Raw genomic sequence first — 15,773 nt, 5'->3', positions numbered from 1 at the left:
GGCAGGTAATCCGCGGCGATGGGCAGCCGATACGCGAGCGAGCTCGACACTCGCGCATGGTGTGGTCGGGCGAAGATGCGCAGGACATGCGCGGAGATGGGCAGCTTGTGGGCGGAGATGGGCAGCTTCCGCGCGGAGATGGGAATCCACGTGGGTGGAACGAACCGCCCGTTCAATTATTCCGCATTATTCAAGTTTTAAAGGTTTTTTCCGCATTTTTTCAATTATTGATAATAAGTTTTGCGTTTCATTGTGATAGTACTCCACAGTACCCATTTTTGTAGCTTTGAAATTCGCATTTTTCGCCGGTGGAACTTTTCGTCGATTTTTCAGCGATTTTTCGGTTTTTTATAAGGAAAACTGTTTTCTAATCGAAAATTTTTGACATTTTTCGCCTTTTCTAGTTGCAGTTTCATTATTCCTTATCATTCATTACCAACAACTTTTTTTCCAGCGAAATGGTAAAAGGACGGCTCTCCGCACGGAATCCAACACCTAGAAACTGGACGGATACTGTGCGCTCAAGACGGTCGACAACCTCCAAAACCACTGTTAATTTCATATTTCTTTAATTAATTTTTTGATGTTTTCCTTTCTCATTTGCCCCTTTTAATATATTTTCATTATAATAAAATTTTTTTGAGAAAATCAATAATTATGGGCAGGTGATGGGCAGCTACTGGGCAGGCAATGCGCGGCGATGGGCAGGATCCAAGCGTAACGGGGCAGCTAATGGGCAGCTACTGGGCAGGCAATGCGCGGCGATGGGCAGCCGATGCGCGAAGGTGGGCAGCTGTGACGCGAGATCTGGCATGAGTTGGGGCAGGCGGCGCTAGGAATGGGCAGCTACTGGGCAGGCAATGCGCGGGGATCGGGCGAACTGCGCCTCAAATGGGCGGGTTGCCGCTGCCACTCCGCAGGGCTGCCCAAACGTCCCGCAAACTGCCCAATGATAGCGCAGTTCGCCCATCAATTACGTGAGTGACATAACAAAAAAAATTCGAGATAATTTTCTTCCTCTTTTCCATAGTTTTCTCACCCAGTTTTCGTAAATTTATTACCCGTGAGAACATGTATTTTTGTTTCCTTGACAACTTCGTCTTTTTTCTTTTACATTTCCATCATCATCATTCTTTTTTCATGTTGCAGATACATCAAAAATCGGGAAGAGAATGCTCCAAAAACTACAGCGATCATGAGAAATTACATTCGTTTTCTGTCTGTATTTCTGATTTTATCGAGATACGTAACAGCGTTGATTGGTGGGTTTTTAATTCTGAAAATGCAACTATTGGAGTTAGATCTGTTTCAGTGAGTTGACGTTATCTTGTCTCATTGTCTTTGTTACCACTTGTTTAATTTATTATGAGGACTTCACGCCCTGCAAAAAGGGAAAAAAAAAACTATTTTTCAAAACTTTCCCATTCGTTGTATTTTATGAAATTCTTTGGCTTTCCACCTAACTTCAATCTTTCCAGTAGCTTCTTCCTTCCCACGTATTTTCAAATCTTTCCCAAAAACATTGCCGAATTCAAATCCCTTCGTCCTCTTAGGTCAACAGAAATGCTTTTTTGATTAGGAACGAGAATTGTCGGTTTGTTCCTTCTCTTCTTCTCCTCTTTCTTCTACACACATTCCCATTTTTCATCCATCCACGAAGCTTTTCTTCTCCCATTTTTCACAACAAAATGAGTGTCCTCCTGGCTGCTGACTGCTCCTGGGTTTTCGGAGAATTAATGCAAAATTTGTCATCTGGGGAGCGATTTTTGTTCTGTTTTCTGTCGGTTCAAAGTGTTCTTCAACTAGTGAAGAGAGAGGGAACATGGCAATAAAAATAGATAGAAAAGGGTGAGAATGAAATTAGGATAGTATAGATTCAAAAGGCGGCAAGTGCATTCCACACACAAATTTGATTGTTGCCACTTGACACCTCAGGGAGAGATGGATGGAGGTCATCTCTCTTTCTCTTCAATGTTCAACTCAATGATTTACCGCAATAATACTACTTTATAATTATGATATGCCACGTGTCAATCATAAATGATGGCTTTCGACGTGTTTTGTAAAGAAGAGGAATGGTGCCGAAAGTGCTCGACAGATTGCGTTCGGATCAAATAATCACGCTTAGCGGGAAGGGGGTGAAGGGAGGAGAGAAACAGAACTAAGCCAATGATGAACGGCTGAAGATTAAGAAAAAGAAGAAGAAGAAGAAGAACATGAGGAAATAAATGAGGGGTCATAGAGTTATTTCTGTGATGGGATCAAGTCTGAGAGGTGTCACTTTTAATGCTGTATGGGTGGTAGTGAGGAACATTGATTAATGACAAGTTCGCGAATAAGAAGAAGTAGGAGATGTTGAGAGAACGACGAATGAGAATTCAGATGAACTGGAGATTGATTCGAAATAAGATCACTAGAAGCATACTTGCAAAATATCGGCAAGGCCCGGAGTCAAAAAATGAGCACAATTTTTTCACAAAATTATTCGAAATTTTTTGAAATTTTCATCAAAAATAGTCAAAAATCCTAAGTACACTTGAGTTTTATCGATATGTAAAAACATAGTCGAAAATTCGACTTTTTTGCGAAAAAATCAAAAAAATTTTCAAAAAATTCAAATTTTCAAATTTTTGTACTGTGACCCGGGCCGACCGGGCCGGGCCGGGCCGGTGGAAATTCTCAAATCGGCCCGTTGCAAGTATGACGAGAAGGGAGAAAATTTCCAAAAACAGAAATAGAGAGAATCATAACTTTAAGCGGTTTATTCTGAAGCACACTGTAGACTTGTTTCCACCCATCTGACAGGAGTAGAATATGACCCCTCCCCACATTTCTCTCTTTTTTCTAGAAAGACAGTCTTCTTCTTCTTATTTGAATTTAAAATTCAACAGCAACGTACTTTCGTTCACACCATGTTGACCTCTTTTTCATTTTTCGACATATAATTTGAGCCGATTGCCTAACCAAACAAAACAATTCTCCATGTGTTTTCCGCCTTCTGAGATAATAGATTATGTAATAAATGGTCATTTCTTGTGTTCGTCTTCCCCTCCTTCTCCAAGCTGGTTGATGATTACATAAATCGAGTCTGTTACCTAATGAGATTCAACCGAGAAAACGAGGAAACTGAGTCTAAATTGCTCATCGTTCGTCACATCACACGGTGATGAACTACACGATTAATGAACCGAAATAACTGGTTCCATAGGGAAAACTGAGAAGAAATAAATGGAAGAAGGAGAAGAAGAAGAAGAGGAAGAAGATACTTGATCGTGAAGAAGAATGAAATGAGATATTCTCAGGAACTGATTTACTTCAAGATTTAAAAGTTTCTTAAACGGGGTCAGAATTGAAACATTCAATGATTCTGGGTTATAAAAAAACTGTAGAGAAAAAAAAGCATACAGCTATGAAATTACTTTTTTGATTTGCAAGTTTCGTGTTAAATCAGTTTTCCAAAACATAACTGCAAATTTCCCAAACTCAAAAAAACTTGTTTTTTTCAACTGTGTTTTCAGACGAGTCATCATGCCCAATTGGATGGCAAATCGCCAGCGATCAATGTGTTCGTATTGTGATTTCTCCGGCAAATCTGAAACATGCGAAGAAGATTTGTCATCATGAAAGTGGAGAATTGATGGATACAAGTGTTACATTACTACTCGACGACGTGATTGATATATTGAAAAATTTACATGAAAATGGTTTATACGAACCTACTTTTCATGTTGGAGGAATGGGACAAGCACTGAATAGAACTGATGATGGAAACTATAAAATGTTGGTTTTTTTTGGGATTTGTACGGGTCTTTCAATATATACAATAATTACAGAATATCTATCAATCCATCATCTCACTTCCCATTCATTTGTTCACTCAACCGAATGGCTCGTCGTTCACTTCTTTTCCAACAAAAGCTTCTTCCAATTGGAGCACCCAAAATCAGTTTGACTGGACAGTCAGAGATATATTTCCATCCGAGACAAGATGCTGATTATATTGCATTGCCGTGTACTGTACAAGGAAATCCAAAGCCAACTGTTTCATGGTACAAAAATGATGTAGAAGTTGTAAGTTCTTGATTTTCTTTGTTATGTGCGAATAGAGCTCAGCAATAAACTTCGGCAAAAAAGTTATGTAAATCTCCATTTTTAAACAATTATTTTTCCATGTCTCCGTAGATATCAAGATTTGACTAACTTTCCAAATCAGTTTAAACTTATTTAAGAGATAATCATTACCGCATTTAATTATTACAATTCCTGAACACTATTTAGCTAGTGGAAACCTTCTGTACCTAAGTTTGATTTTGGGAACAGTTTCGTGAGTTTCACCGTAAAATCAGATACCTAGTTTGAGTATCACGAACTCATTATTTTATTCCAGCTAAGCCCTTCAATGTCAAATGTATCATATCTTCTCTCCGGCGGAAATCTCCTCGTACCAGCATCATCATCTCTTGCATATTCCTCATTCCACTGTACTGCCAAGAACTCTCTCGGAGAGGTTCGAAGTCCTCCAATTCTTCTGAAACCATCCTTCATCGACCCATTCCGTCCACATCGTCTCGACGTATATTCCCTTGCAACTGGTGGAGCCAAACTGGATTGTGATGCTCCCGCACATCAACCAAGTGAGTTCATTTTGAAAAGTTAAGGGTCAAATAGTTTCAATTCGCTCAATTTCTCTTTTTCCTAAACTTTTGAAAAAGATGTGCTGACGACGAAAAGCGACCGCATTAGGACTCTTTTTCTGTGTTTGCATGGACCAACCAACTCGTTTTCTCTTTTCCTTTTTTCACATCATTCGCATGTATTTGTATGTTTTGACAAATTCAAGCAAAACGACAAACTTCCCCTTTTTCTGAGTTTCCCTTGTTGGATTTGACTTCTTATCCCATTGCTTTTCGAATCATTTCTCACACTCGATTCCATTTGGATCATATTTCATTTCGAACCACTTCTAACATCAGAAGGAACCTCTTGAAGAAGTGAGTGAAATTGTAGATTGTCTTGAGTTTCAAACGTATCCAAACCCTTCTAACCCTTTCTAGAAATTCCATCAAAACTCTTATTCCCATTCTCTTATTTTTTCGTCATTTCACTCCATTTTTCTCCAAATTTCCTCTTTAATTTCCTCTCTCAAACCCCTCTTTCACCTATCAATCAAACCGAAAGAATCTAGAAGTGTCTACTTCGAAAGAACAAGGGCAGAAGCTAGAAACGGACCCGTTCTTCGTATATTCTCCTCTTATTTTTTCTTCCAAATAAAAGTAGGTACTTCAAAAAAAAGGAGAAGGAAAAGGAGATTAGTCAAGTATACACCCATGTTCGACGATGATGGATTGGATACTTTTTCCTGTTTTATATGTACAGAGGTTATTCTTTTTCTCCTTTTCATTCTTTTGAATTCCAAATTCTGAACTCTCGCTTCTCAAACTTTTTCGAAAACTCTGAAAAACTGTTATTGTGATACGAAAATTCAGACGCCACAGAAGAAAAGCAACCATATTACAAAAAACATTTTCGGATGACTCATAAAACTGAAACAACTGTACAAGTTTTCTGACTGAGAATTTCGGAAAATAATAATAGTTTTCTTTCCGTGATGATTTGAAAGTCCATCCTCAATGATGTTGTTACACTGTAATGCTCGAAAGTGCTTTTTTCTCATCGAGCTGTTCTTTTTCTTTTGCCAATTATTACACAATAACGACTCTTGGGAATCTTTTCTCTTAACATAACACCTGACATCTCGAAAATTATGAAACTGAGAAGATGACGTGGCACTTTTTATACAGTTGTCCCCTTACGAAGTTCGAAATAGAAGACGTGACGGAGAGGAGACTCTTCAAAACTTGTCAATGCAGATTTATGTAGGTGCCATCATTTGCATAGACACCCCTCGTCCCTTTAGGCCCCCACTTCAATCGTGATTAGCCAAAGTAGGAGAAGAAGAGGCTCCTCCTTTTCTTCTCTTCACACGTCGGCTCTTCGATGAATTCGTCCCTTGAGAGACATCTTCAATTCGACAACCAGCACATCCCCATTTTGGGAAAAAGAAAAATATGTCAAATACAGAAAGAATTCGTTTTTCTTTTCACTCTGGTTTTGACATTTTGTTCTCTCAGTTCCGATATTCAGAGTGGAATAACTAGCATGAAAACTGAGAAACAACTTTACTACCGTATTCTGAAAACACTCCCAGCGGGATATTTGTTATTGAGTCCTGTCGAAATTAGCTCAATTAGTAACACTCCCTTCTGAAAAACAGAAAAATAGTGAATCGGAAATGATTCTCATAAGTTTAAATGTATTGTGATCATTTCATGTCATACATATTTCGATTGAGATATAACATTCTTCTCTCATTTCTTTCTCGCTCTTTCTCTTTTTCTCAAAAGATGAAATCGAGATAAAGCTTTCTAAGCAATAGGAGCCACCTGTCGGTGATTTATCTTTTCGAGTTCCATCCCAAATTTTGCGAAGCGAAGAGAAAAAGAAAAAGAAGAAGACGGCTGCTCCCAGTGGTTGAGCTCTCCTGACATTCAAGCATTCAACTTGATTCTTATTTGATGTTTAATGTACTATCAACAAGTGCGATTGATTCATTTCCATCACTCCTCCACATTTTCTCATTATTGGCGCCCACAGAATCTGATATACTACTGGAAAAAGTGAAAGAGATAGGGTCGAAGAGAAGGGTCCGCCTCCTTGGACTTTTGAACACGGGACTTCTTGGTTCAGTCAATGAGTCCTCAACTTTGATAGACTAGGTTTAAGATTGTTGAGGTTTTCTTTTGTTTGTAGAGTGGCTGAATTTAGTTTAGAAATGACTTCTAGAGAATTCTTCAAAGTCAGGCGTATAGTTATCACTTAGATATGACAATTAGATTAGTTTTTAGAAACAATCAATTCTTCGTTAGAAATTTCAGAGATTATGATCAAATACAAGTTTCTTCCCTGATTTTTAGCTAACAATAGGGACTTGTACGAGATTTTAAAATAAAAGATTCTAATTCTTACTTTTTCTTAAAAGTAGACAATAAACTGATTTCAAAATAAGTTCAAAAAGTGTGGCATTACTTCCAAACGCTTCAGCACAAATCGTTTTTCCGCCAGCATTCTAACTCTCATTGCTTCCATTTTCTAACGCTTTTTGGAGTTTTGCTTCTTTTTCGCTTTTACTAACTATCGAGGAAATGGTGCATTCACAAATAGACTAGAGGGACCTAACCTGATTACAAGTTTCTCTTTTTTCCCTTGGGGCAATCTTAGATTATACTTCTCCTTCTTCTCCTTGTTCTTTCCCTGTTTTTCCAAAGTTCCCTATCTTCAATTTTTTTATCTCAACATCTTCTTGTTTCCGAAGACTACTTCCTTATCAGCTGTGTTTTTTTAGTTATCCTTTTCCCCCATTCTTCATCCGTTTTCTTATTTCTTGCACGCGCGGAAGCGGACGCGGAAGGAATAAAAATGGAGAAAAACCAATGAGAATGGAAAGAGAAAACTCGATAAGATGCCTGGATATAACGTTCTTTTCGTTTTCATTTTTCCACGAAGAACCGCATAGAAAAGTGGGAGAAAAGGAAGAAGAAGAAACACTTGAGACGGAAGACAATGAATGAAGAAAACGAAGCTGATTCAGAAGTGTCTGGATGAGAATTCTGGCTTGTGCCGATCTCTTCTGTTTAGTTAATCTTTGGATATTCTTTACGTAACGGCGGTGACAATCATAATGAAACTAGAATCCGAATAAGAGATAATTCTGTCCTTCCAAAAATAAATATTGAAAGAGGCCTGACGTCGTCTAGGTTACTTCTCAGACACAACGCTTTTACTACTTCAAAAAGAAGCAACTTCCATCCCTCGTTTTCTCCCAATTAATCATCAGTACTAACAAAGAAAATCAACCAATCAAGAATACATTTCTCTTCGGATTCTTGATTTCAAAACCGCTTCGAATGTAGGTTATCACATAGTTAGTTGTTTTCTCAAACGGAACATCTTGCGGGAAACGAGGGATATCTTTTCTTCATCTTGGCCTTGGAACGATCCCATTAAAATTTCTTCATTTCTTTTTTTTTTGATGATTCCGTTCTCAAACACCTCTCTTTTTTTTCGGTTTTGTTTCGGTTGCTGTCTCCAACAATCGTCCCCGCAATCAATCTTGATTCAGTCTATCAAATCGAAATGTCAATATATATGAAAGATAGAGCAAATAGGCGAAAACGGGCCGGGAGGAGCCATCTTTCATGCTTTGTCTGGAGGAGCGTTCGGATTCATTTGACACTTGGATTCTATTTATGAATTCATTTCTAAAATTGTTTAGTTTATTCTTCTTCTTGTCCTACTAAGCTTCTGAAGTGTATTCTTTTCTTTTTTGCTTATTCTTTACATAGAATAAGATAAACATTCCTTTTCCGTCTGTTCTTCAACTAGATCCTTTTTTGTAAACTGTGTAAAATGTTTCTTCCAGTTTAAAGGAGATCTGTACATAGATAAATGAGTGTAAATAGGTTCAGAACGTTCTTTTCTTTCATTTCTAATAGGTCTGTTTCCGTTCTGTCCACGTCATAAACCACTTCCCAGAATGTATTATTATCGGTTTCAATCATCATCAATTATAATTTCTTATCATTTTTAATCAAATTGAAGTCCAAAACTCTTTTCTCTCTTTCTCCTTTTTCTTCTTTATTTCTTCTTATCATCCCATTTACTTTCAACCCTCCCACTTCTTTTTCCAAGTCTTTTCGGTATCATTTATTGGCTTCTTCTTCTTCTCTTTTACACATAAAGTAGCGAATATCATTTCGCTTTGCTTTTTCTTCTCCTCCGTCCGTTTTCCAGTTTTTTTGTAAAATGAAAAACCATTCAGAAGATTATTCATTCAGAGAGCTTCTTCCATCACATATGCTCTCACTTGCACCATTTCCCTCGATTGTCCTTCGTCTTCCCTTTGCATTCGGCTGCTCAAAAGCCCTTTACTAACACACTTTTGCACCATACACAATGCACCTAACCCATTTCCCATTTCTTCCGAATGTGTTCCCTCCCTGAATTCACCTTCCACTGCACTCGCACCACACACTATTCCTCCGAGCATCTGATGCTTGTTGAGCCATCCACACGATCATTTGATCATTTTGTGTTTCACCGGAACTTTCCGATCCGAGCACTTTTTTATTCACACTTTGTTTGCACTTGCACATTGCACTCCACTAGAATGTTACAGAAATAATGAGCAATGAGAACACTTTTTGATTGAAAACATTCGAATCAAGTGAAAACTAAGATGAATTAATCAGAGGCTGAATGGTAAGCTTGGCTCGCATGAAATCCTGAAAAGTCCTGTTATGAAAATTCACTTTTTTGGGATGCTTATGCTTTTTAACACAGCAAAAAACCATATCAACCTCAGTTCCTGAATCCTAAAAACACTAACATTTTGATGTTTTCTCTCAAAAACCAAGTCTTCACATAATTCAATCAATTTCTGAAAGTAACATTGCACTCGCACGAAAATCACATCGCTTCTGGATGGATAATTTTCTTCAAATGGTCAACCAACCCATATCTAAAACCCTTTTGTCTCATATTTACACACTATTCACTGTCCTGTTTTTGTTGTTGTGATGATTATTGCTGAAAATGGTCTTTAGATGATTGTATATCTTTATTTTCTTAGTTATAATTCTGACATAGATTGTTCAAATTTCTTGTTTTCCCTGTTTCAATTGGAATGAAATTGAGCTTTTTTGACTGTCTTTCCAACAATTACAAATTCAGCACACACCTCAATCCCCTTTTTATTTCCCTTCTCAAAGAGAGCACAAACACAAATACAGTAATCCTTTAGACACCAACACATCTCCTACCGTAATCCTTTTTCAAATGGCCGCACATCCACCAAACCTAATATTGCTTCTTCTTTTCTTTTCATTTCTGCTGACTCCTTTTTCTTATTTTTGCATGTGTGGTGGTGTCTTCCTATCATCAAAAACCCTGTCACTTTGTGGTCCAAATGCACACACAGAATAAGTATTTTAATATGGCGGTGTCACGTGTCACGCTTTTTCATCCAGGTTTCAAGTCTAAAAGAGAAATACGCGAATGGATTATTTGGTAGAAATCTCAGTTTTAGATATTTAGGAGTATAATTTATATTTTAGAATCGCTGACTTTCTCGTGGTTGTATGGAGCATCAACGGATCGGATATTGAGTCAAAACGAGCGGAAATTCATTTCATTGGATGGAACACTTTTCTTTTCTTTTGTCACTTCAGAAGATGAGGACAGGTGAGAAGAGAAAAATGTACTTTTACATTTTATATCGAATTGCTGATAATCCTATTAAAATCAAGAAAGTTCCATCTAACCTCCTCTCACTGTTAATCAGATTAAATCTAATTCTCTGATAAAAGAAATACACCCACCCTAGAAGAAAAAGAAGAGAATTAGATATAAATACCTAGATATTTTTCTTATTTCAGTTATGCCTGTTCTCTATCGGTTTATTCCACACAATCTGGTCACTACGGACCATTCTTCCGTCTAATCTCCTCAACTCCAAAACTAGTCAATTCAACTTTTCAACCGAAACTCGATTCTTCTCAACCACAAATTTTCCCTGAAGATCCAAAAATAGGAGATTCTATTTATTTGGAATGTTTTGCATATGCAAAGTAAGTTGATTTATTCAATCTCCAATACATACTTAAACATACGTAATCTCCAATACATACTTAAACTGTTTTACAGTCCGATTCCTCAATATAAATGGTCTCGTGTCGATGGAAAACCTCTTCCACCTCGTTCCCATATTTCCAATTATGGAAGAGTTTTGAAAATCGAAAAAGTGAATTATGGAGATGCTGGAAAATATAAATGTGTTGCAACGAATGCATTTGGAGCCGCTGCAGGAGAAGTTCATGTTAAACTCAGAGGTATAATTGACAATGAATAATTCTTCATTCAAACATTTTATTATTTCCAGCACCGCCTTCAATTCTACAAGATCTACATGATCGTCTCATTCCAACCGAATCAAATGTCAGCTTCGAATGTCTCTTATCAAATGCAGATAGTTATTCATCTGTTGAATGGTTCAAAGATGCAAAACCAATAGTTCCTCTACTTCTTCCTGCTGAAAAACGGAAACGTCTTCGTATTGATCATAACATTCTTCATCTTAAAATGGCCGATGAATCAGATTCTGGAGTTTATCAATGCGTTGTTTCGAATGATGTCGGAAGTTCGTCGAGTTCTTCCCTCTTAACTGTCAAGGACTCTGCTCCAATTTTCCCACCAAATGCCATGCCACGAAAGGTGTTTGCAGCACTAGGATCAACTGTCAGTATTCCATGTATATTCGAAGCTTCACCAAGATTTCACGGGAAATGGGCAGATGCTGGAGGATCAAGACTGCCGCAAAAAGGAAGAATTAGAGATGAGGATGGAATAATGAGTATTGAGAAAGTATTACATGAAGATGCTGGATTATTCTTCTGTACAGCTCATAATAAACTGGGAAAATCGCATGCTCAAGTTCAATTGATTGTGATGAATAAACCATCAATCAAGACGAATTATTTGGATGAGGAGACAGTGAATATGAGTTGTGAAGTTGAATTAACATGTGAGAATAGTGCAGAATGTCCAGAAGCATTGTTCGAATGGAAAATAAATGATCGACCATCGAAAGAATATCCATCATTAAAATCAAAAGTTCATGAAAAGAAAAGTGGACACAAAGGACGACATGTGAAACAAAAAGTTGATTTGGAAGTTCCGAAGAGTCTAGCCGGGAGGAGACAAATTGGAAGATTTACATGTTCATCACTTTACGGAGGAAGTTCTGAACTTATTACAAAACCACAACTTCCATCTCCAATTGCATTAACTGTTGAACAGATGGATGAAGATGGAAAACAGAAGAAAAAGTTCCGTTTGAAATGGAGACTTCCACCTCAACATAGAGATACAAGAGATCATTCGGTTAGTTTCATCGATTGAAAAATCAAAATAACTGATTTTTTCAGCCGAAAGTCGAAGGTTATTTGGTGGAACTTCGAACAAGAAGGAATAGAAAATGGAGAGCTGCTGAACGTCAATTAGTTGGAAATATGGAGAAGGATAGTATTACTGTAGAGAATCTTCTTCCAAATACAGAATATCAATTCCGTGTTCGATCTGTTGAATCAGCTGCAATTGGAGACCCATCAATGCCAAGTGACTGGGTGAAAACTGCTCCTGGAGCACCATCCGAAACTATTGATAATTTGAAATGGAGGTCATTGGATTCCCAGACAATACTTGTCGAATGGCAACCAATTGAACAAGGACAAGAATCATCTGGAGATAATTTAAGATATCGAGTGTCATGGAGTGAATCAACTGTTGGAAGAAACGCAACAGATGATATGAAATCATTAAACCAAGATGATGATTTCGACAATCATTTGGGTAATTAAATCAGGGAGTGAGTAGGTTAAACAATGATTTCTTTTCAGATTCTGATCAATCGCAAGCCATTTTGAAATTGAATACAACGGAGGGATGCAGAATGGTAGTTCTGGCAGTCCGCCCAATAAATGATCAAGGAAATGGAACAGTCAGCACAGATACTGTTGCTTTTCTGAATAGTCAAGGAGAATTGAAGAAAGTGTCATTGCATAATGTGAAACCAATCAATGCATCTCATGTGAATATCTCTTGGATCTGGGATACATCATCTGATTGTGATACGAAACACGCAGTTCAGATAACATGTATTGATCTGACTCAATCTGAAATCTCAGCAACTGTGGCCAGTGATCGAACATTCTGGATGTTAGGAGACCTTGATGCTGAAACTGCGTATGATTGTGATCTGAAAGCAATAGATAATCATGGAAATTTTGGACCAGCGAGCAAGAAGTTCAGAATTCATACAAAGCAGCATCCACCTAATCAGATGCCAATTATTGGCAAGTTGATGATGAAGCAAATGGTAATTCGTTGAAGAAGAGTTCATTTAAATGTGCATATAATTTCAGAAAGACAGCTACACTACTATTCTGGAATGGACAGCAATTGACTTGCAAAAACCGAATAGAACCGAAAATGGATGTGGATACAAAGTATGTTTCAAGTATTTATTTATTAAAGTAATTTAATTTTTGAAATTTCAGATATTCATTTACATTTCTGAGACTGCAACCGAAGCAATTGAACTCGATATGCCAGTTCAACGTCTTTCTGATCGTCGAAATCCATCAGCTCGATTAGATGGACTGAAATTAATGTATATGTATACAATTAAAGTGGCTGGATATAATTCTGGAGGCATTGGACCTGTCAGTGATTCAAGAAGTATTCGATTGGGATCTCCAGGATCGATGGATTATACTTCTGGAAGCTCGCTAACAAGCCCTGCTTTTTTGATTCTAGTTTTCATGTTTTGGAATTTGTTTCATTAAATTCTCACTATTTTTCCATCCCAGTCATAACTCGAATGTTCTCTCTGCCAAACCTTTCTTCAAATTACCGGTGATATGCGACTTGTAAATTTATTGAGTAAATACATTTTTTCTTTTAATTCAGCATTCAAAACATAAGTAAAATATATGAAGAAAATACAGCAATGGCGTTGAGTAAAGCGTCTAGATCAGTTGAATTAAGCAGAATAATGTTTGGCTTCCTCCACAATTTTCACATTGTCCCAAATGTGTTTTCCAGTGTCGTCGGTTTGCGTTGCGTTTATCATAGCTTGAGCGATTTCTGTGGCTGAACTCGAAAAACGATTTGAAAAGAGCTTGAGTGGCTTCAGAAGAACACATCCAACAACTTCGCCGAGACGAAATTCCTGACGTTTTGTTTCGATAAGCCCTGGACGCATGATGACAAACTTCTCAAAGTTGAGTTCTCCTATCTCTTTCTCAACCTCTCCTTTGGTTTTCATATACAAAAATCGTGACGTTTCATCTGCTCCTCCTGAACTGACAAGTACGAATTGCTTGACTCCTGAAATACCGGAATAATGAGAAAAAAATAATGGAAGCGTTTAGAATCTACCGTTCTCTTTGGCCAATTTAGCTGCATTCATCACATAATCGTGATCGACTTTGTAGAAACCATCAGGCCCTGATTTTCCACGAGTGGTTCCGAGAGCACAGAAAGCTACGTCAAGATTGCGAACATCTTCAGCATTCTCCTCGAGTTTCTCGAAGTCGACAGTCTTTTGAATGAATTTATCTCCAGTTGCCGCATCAACTGATCTTCTTGCAAGCAGAACAACTTTCGAGAACTTTGTGGAATCGGCGAGCAGTTTCACGAGTTCTGATCCAACGGCACCGGTGGCTCCAACAACAAAAGCTGTACTCATCGTTCTGAAAATTCGCATTATTAGTATAAATCTGAAATCGATAACAGCCAACAAAAGTAGGGGGCAGGTAAAAATAAACCTGAAGCTAAGAAATATGAAACAGAACAATAATTATTTTTCATTTACAAGCTACATGATACTAAAAACCCGAACAATAAGTGAATGAAAAAGAGATCAGTGGTTAGTGAAATGCACCGAGCATAGACTTGAAGAGCTCTTCGACCGAAACGGCGTCCATTTTCGTTAGCATCAATATCCCTTTTGCCGGCCGCGACTTCAATTTCGACATCTCCACAATGAGATGGAGACGCAGATGTTGAGTGAGTAACGTGTGGCTTCGCGAGCTTTCAGTTCCAATTGTCACTAAATGATGAGCTGTTCCATCTTTGGCACAAGTTACTTTTACAAAAAAGTTATCTGTGGCATTAGATGGAATACACAAGATAATCGTATCATTTTGGATATTGGAAACTTTGAAAATTGCTTTGAAAACTTGAGCAATCGAAACAATGATATCAGGGCTTCCAGATAGTAGGTTGACTAGAGAATTTGGCAATCGAATAGAAGATGAAAAACTCTGAAATTGTTTTTCATGATTGTGTTTGAAAAAAATACAAGACTGACCGTATTCAATTCTGAACTTTTTCTCTGAATCAACTGGGCTTGGTTCCAAAAAGTGACGGAAATTGGATCAAGTTCAATTTTGAAAACTTTTCTTATGTCATCTAATTGAAATTCTCGAATAAGAGAAAGATTTAAAAGAAACGGAGGTTCTTCACAATTCAAGTGACATTGGAACGACTTGCGAACACCAGGAACGAGGGTTCCGAGAGGAATTGATTGACAGAATGATGCAGATTGAAAACTTCTAGGAAATACGGATGAAGGGTGCACGGAAAGAGTCCAATCAATCATTGGTTGACTTGTTATATTATGAATGGTAACAAGCAGGAGTATCGAGCCATCATGTAGATACCTAATCTGGAAGAATATTTATTTTTTGATACCGAGTATATCTATAACCTCTCCAAAACTCGTCAAACTCTGGTCGATTCGTTTTGTGTAGCATTCTTCCATTTCTCTACATATCATGATTAGGCTTTTAATCTGAAATTCAAAAATTGAAACGAGAAAATTTGGAAGTTGTTACCTGGACAGCCACTTCGTCTATTCGCTTCGATTCTTCTTTCAACTTCCGATACTCTTCAATAACTGATTTCTCATCAATCGCCGATGGATTTTTCTGAAATCCTTCATCGAAAGAATCATCTGAATCTCCAAGTTGAATTGGTGCGGTATCCATTCGGTCATCGAAATCAGCAAAGATGTCGTCGTCACTACATTCTGTCATCTTTTTTTCTGAAGTAACTTCAGAAGAATACTTTACAATTTCTCTAAAAAAAATCTT

At 37.6% G+C, this 15,773-nt stretch overlaps 3 protein-coding genes across 3 annotated transcripts; 1 reads left to right on the top strand and 2 right to left on the bottom strand.

The window, feature by feature from the left end:
• Window positions 1-891: 891 nt before the first annotated feature.
• GCK72_005886 (uncharacterized protein) lies at window positions 892-13,460 on the top strand (the record flags this gene model as incomplete). The annotated part of the gene is made up of 13 exons (XM_053725382.1): window positions 892-977; window positions 1,150-1,262; window positions 3,519-3,780; window positions 3,834-4,071; window positions 4,388-4,634; window positions 10,173-10,299; window positions 10,494-10,685; window positions 10,762-10,946; window positions 10,997-11,997; window positions 12,042-12,465; window positions 12,513-12,991; window positions 13,038-13,121; window positions 13,173-13,460. The coding sequence occupies 13 exons, from the start codon at window positions 892-894 to the stop codon at window positions 13,458-13,460; spliced, it is 3,726 nt and encodes a 1,241-aa protein (XP_053589576.1).
• A 197-nt stretch (window positions 13,461-13,657) lies between these two features.
• Window positions 13,658-14,365, bottom strand: GCK72_005885 (uncharacterized protein; the record flags this gene model as incomplete). The annotated part of the gene is made up of 2 exons (XM_003109012.2): window positions 13,658-14,004; window positions 14,056-14,365. 2 exons carry the CDS (start codon window positions 14,363-14,365, stop codon window positions 13,658-13,660), a joined length of 657 nt encoding a protein of 218 aa, XP_003109060.2.
• Window positions 14,366-14,546: 181 nt separating this feature from the next.
• On the bottom strand, window positions 14,547-15,716 carry GCK72_005884 (uncharacterized protein; the record flags this gene model as incomplete). Its single annotated transcript, XM_003108998.2, has 4 exons — window positions 14,547-14,942; window positions 14,990-15,346; window positions 15,389-15,472; window positions 15,516-15,716. The coding sequence occupies 4 exons, from the start codon at window positions 15,714-15,716 to the stop codon at window positions 14,547-14,549; spliced, it is 1,038 nt and encodes a 345-aa protein (XP_003109046.1).
• Between the last annotated feature and the right edge of the window lie 57 nt (window positions 15,717-15,773).

The sequence above is a fragment of the Caenorhabditis remanei genome, chromosome II, assembly GCF_010183535.1.
Source record: "Caenorhabditis remanei strain PX506 chromosome II, whole genome shotgun sequence".
NCBI classification, from domain to species: Eukaryota; Metazoa; Nematoda; class Chromadorea; order Rhabditida; family Rhabditidae; genus Caenorhabditis; species Caenorhabditis remanei.
This window is presented reverse-complemented; position numbering and strand designations above follow the sequence as displayed.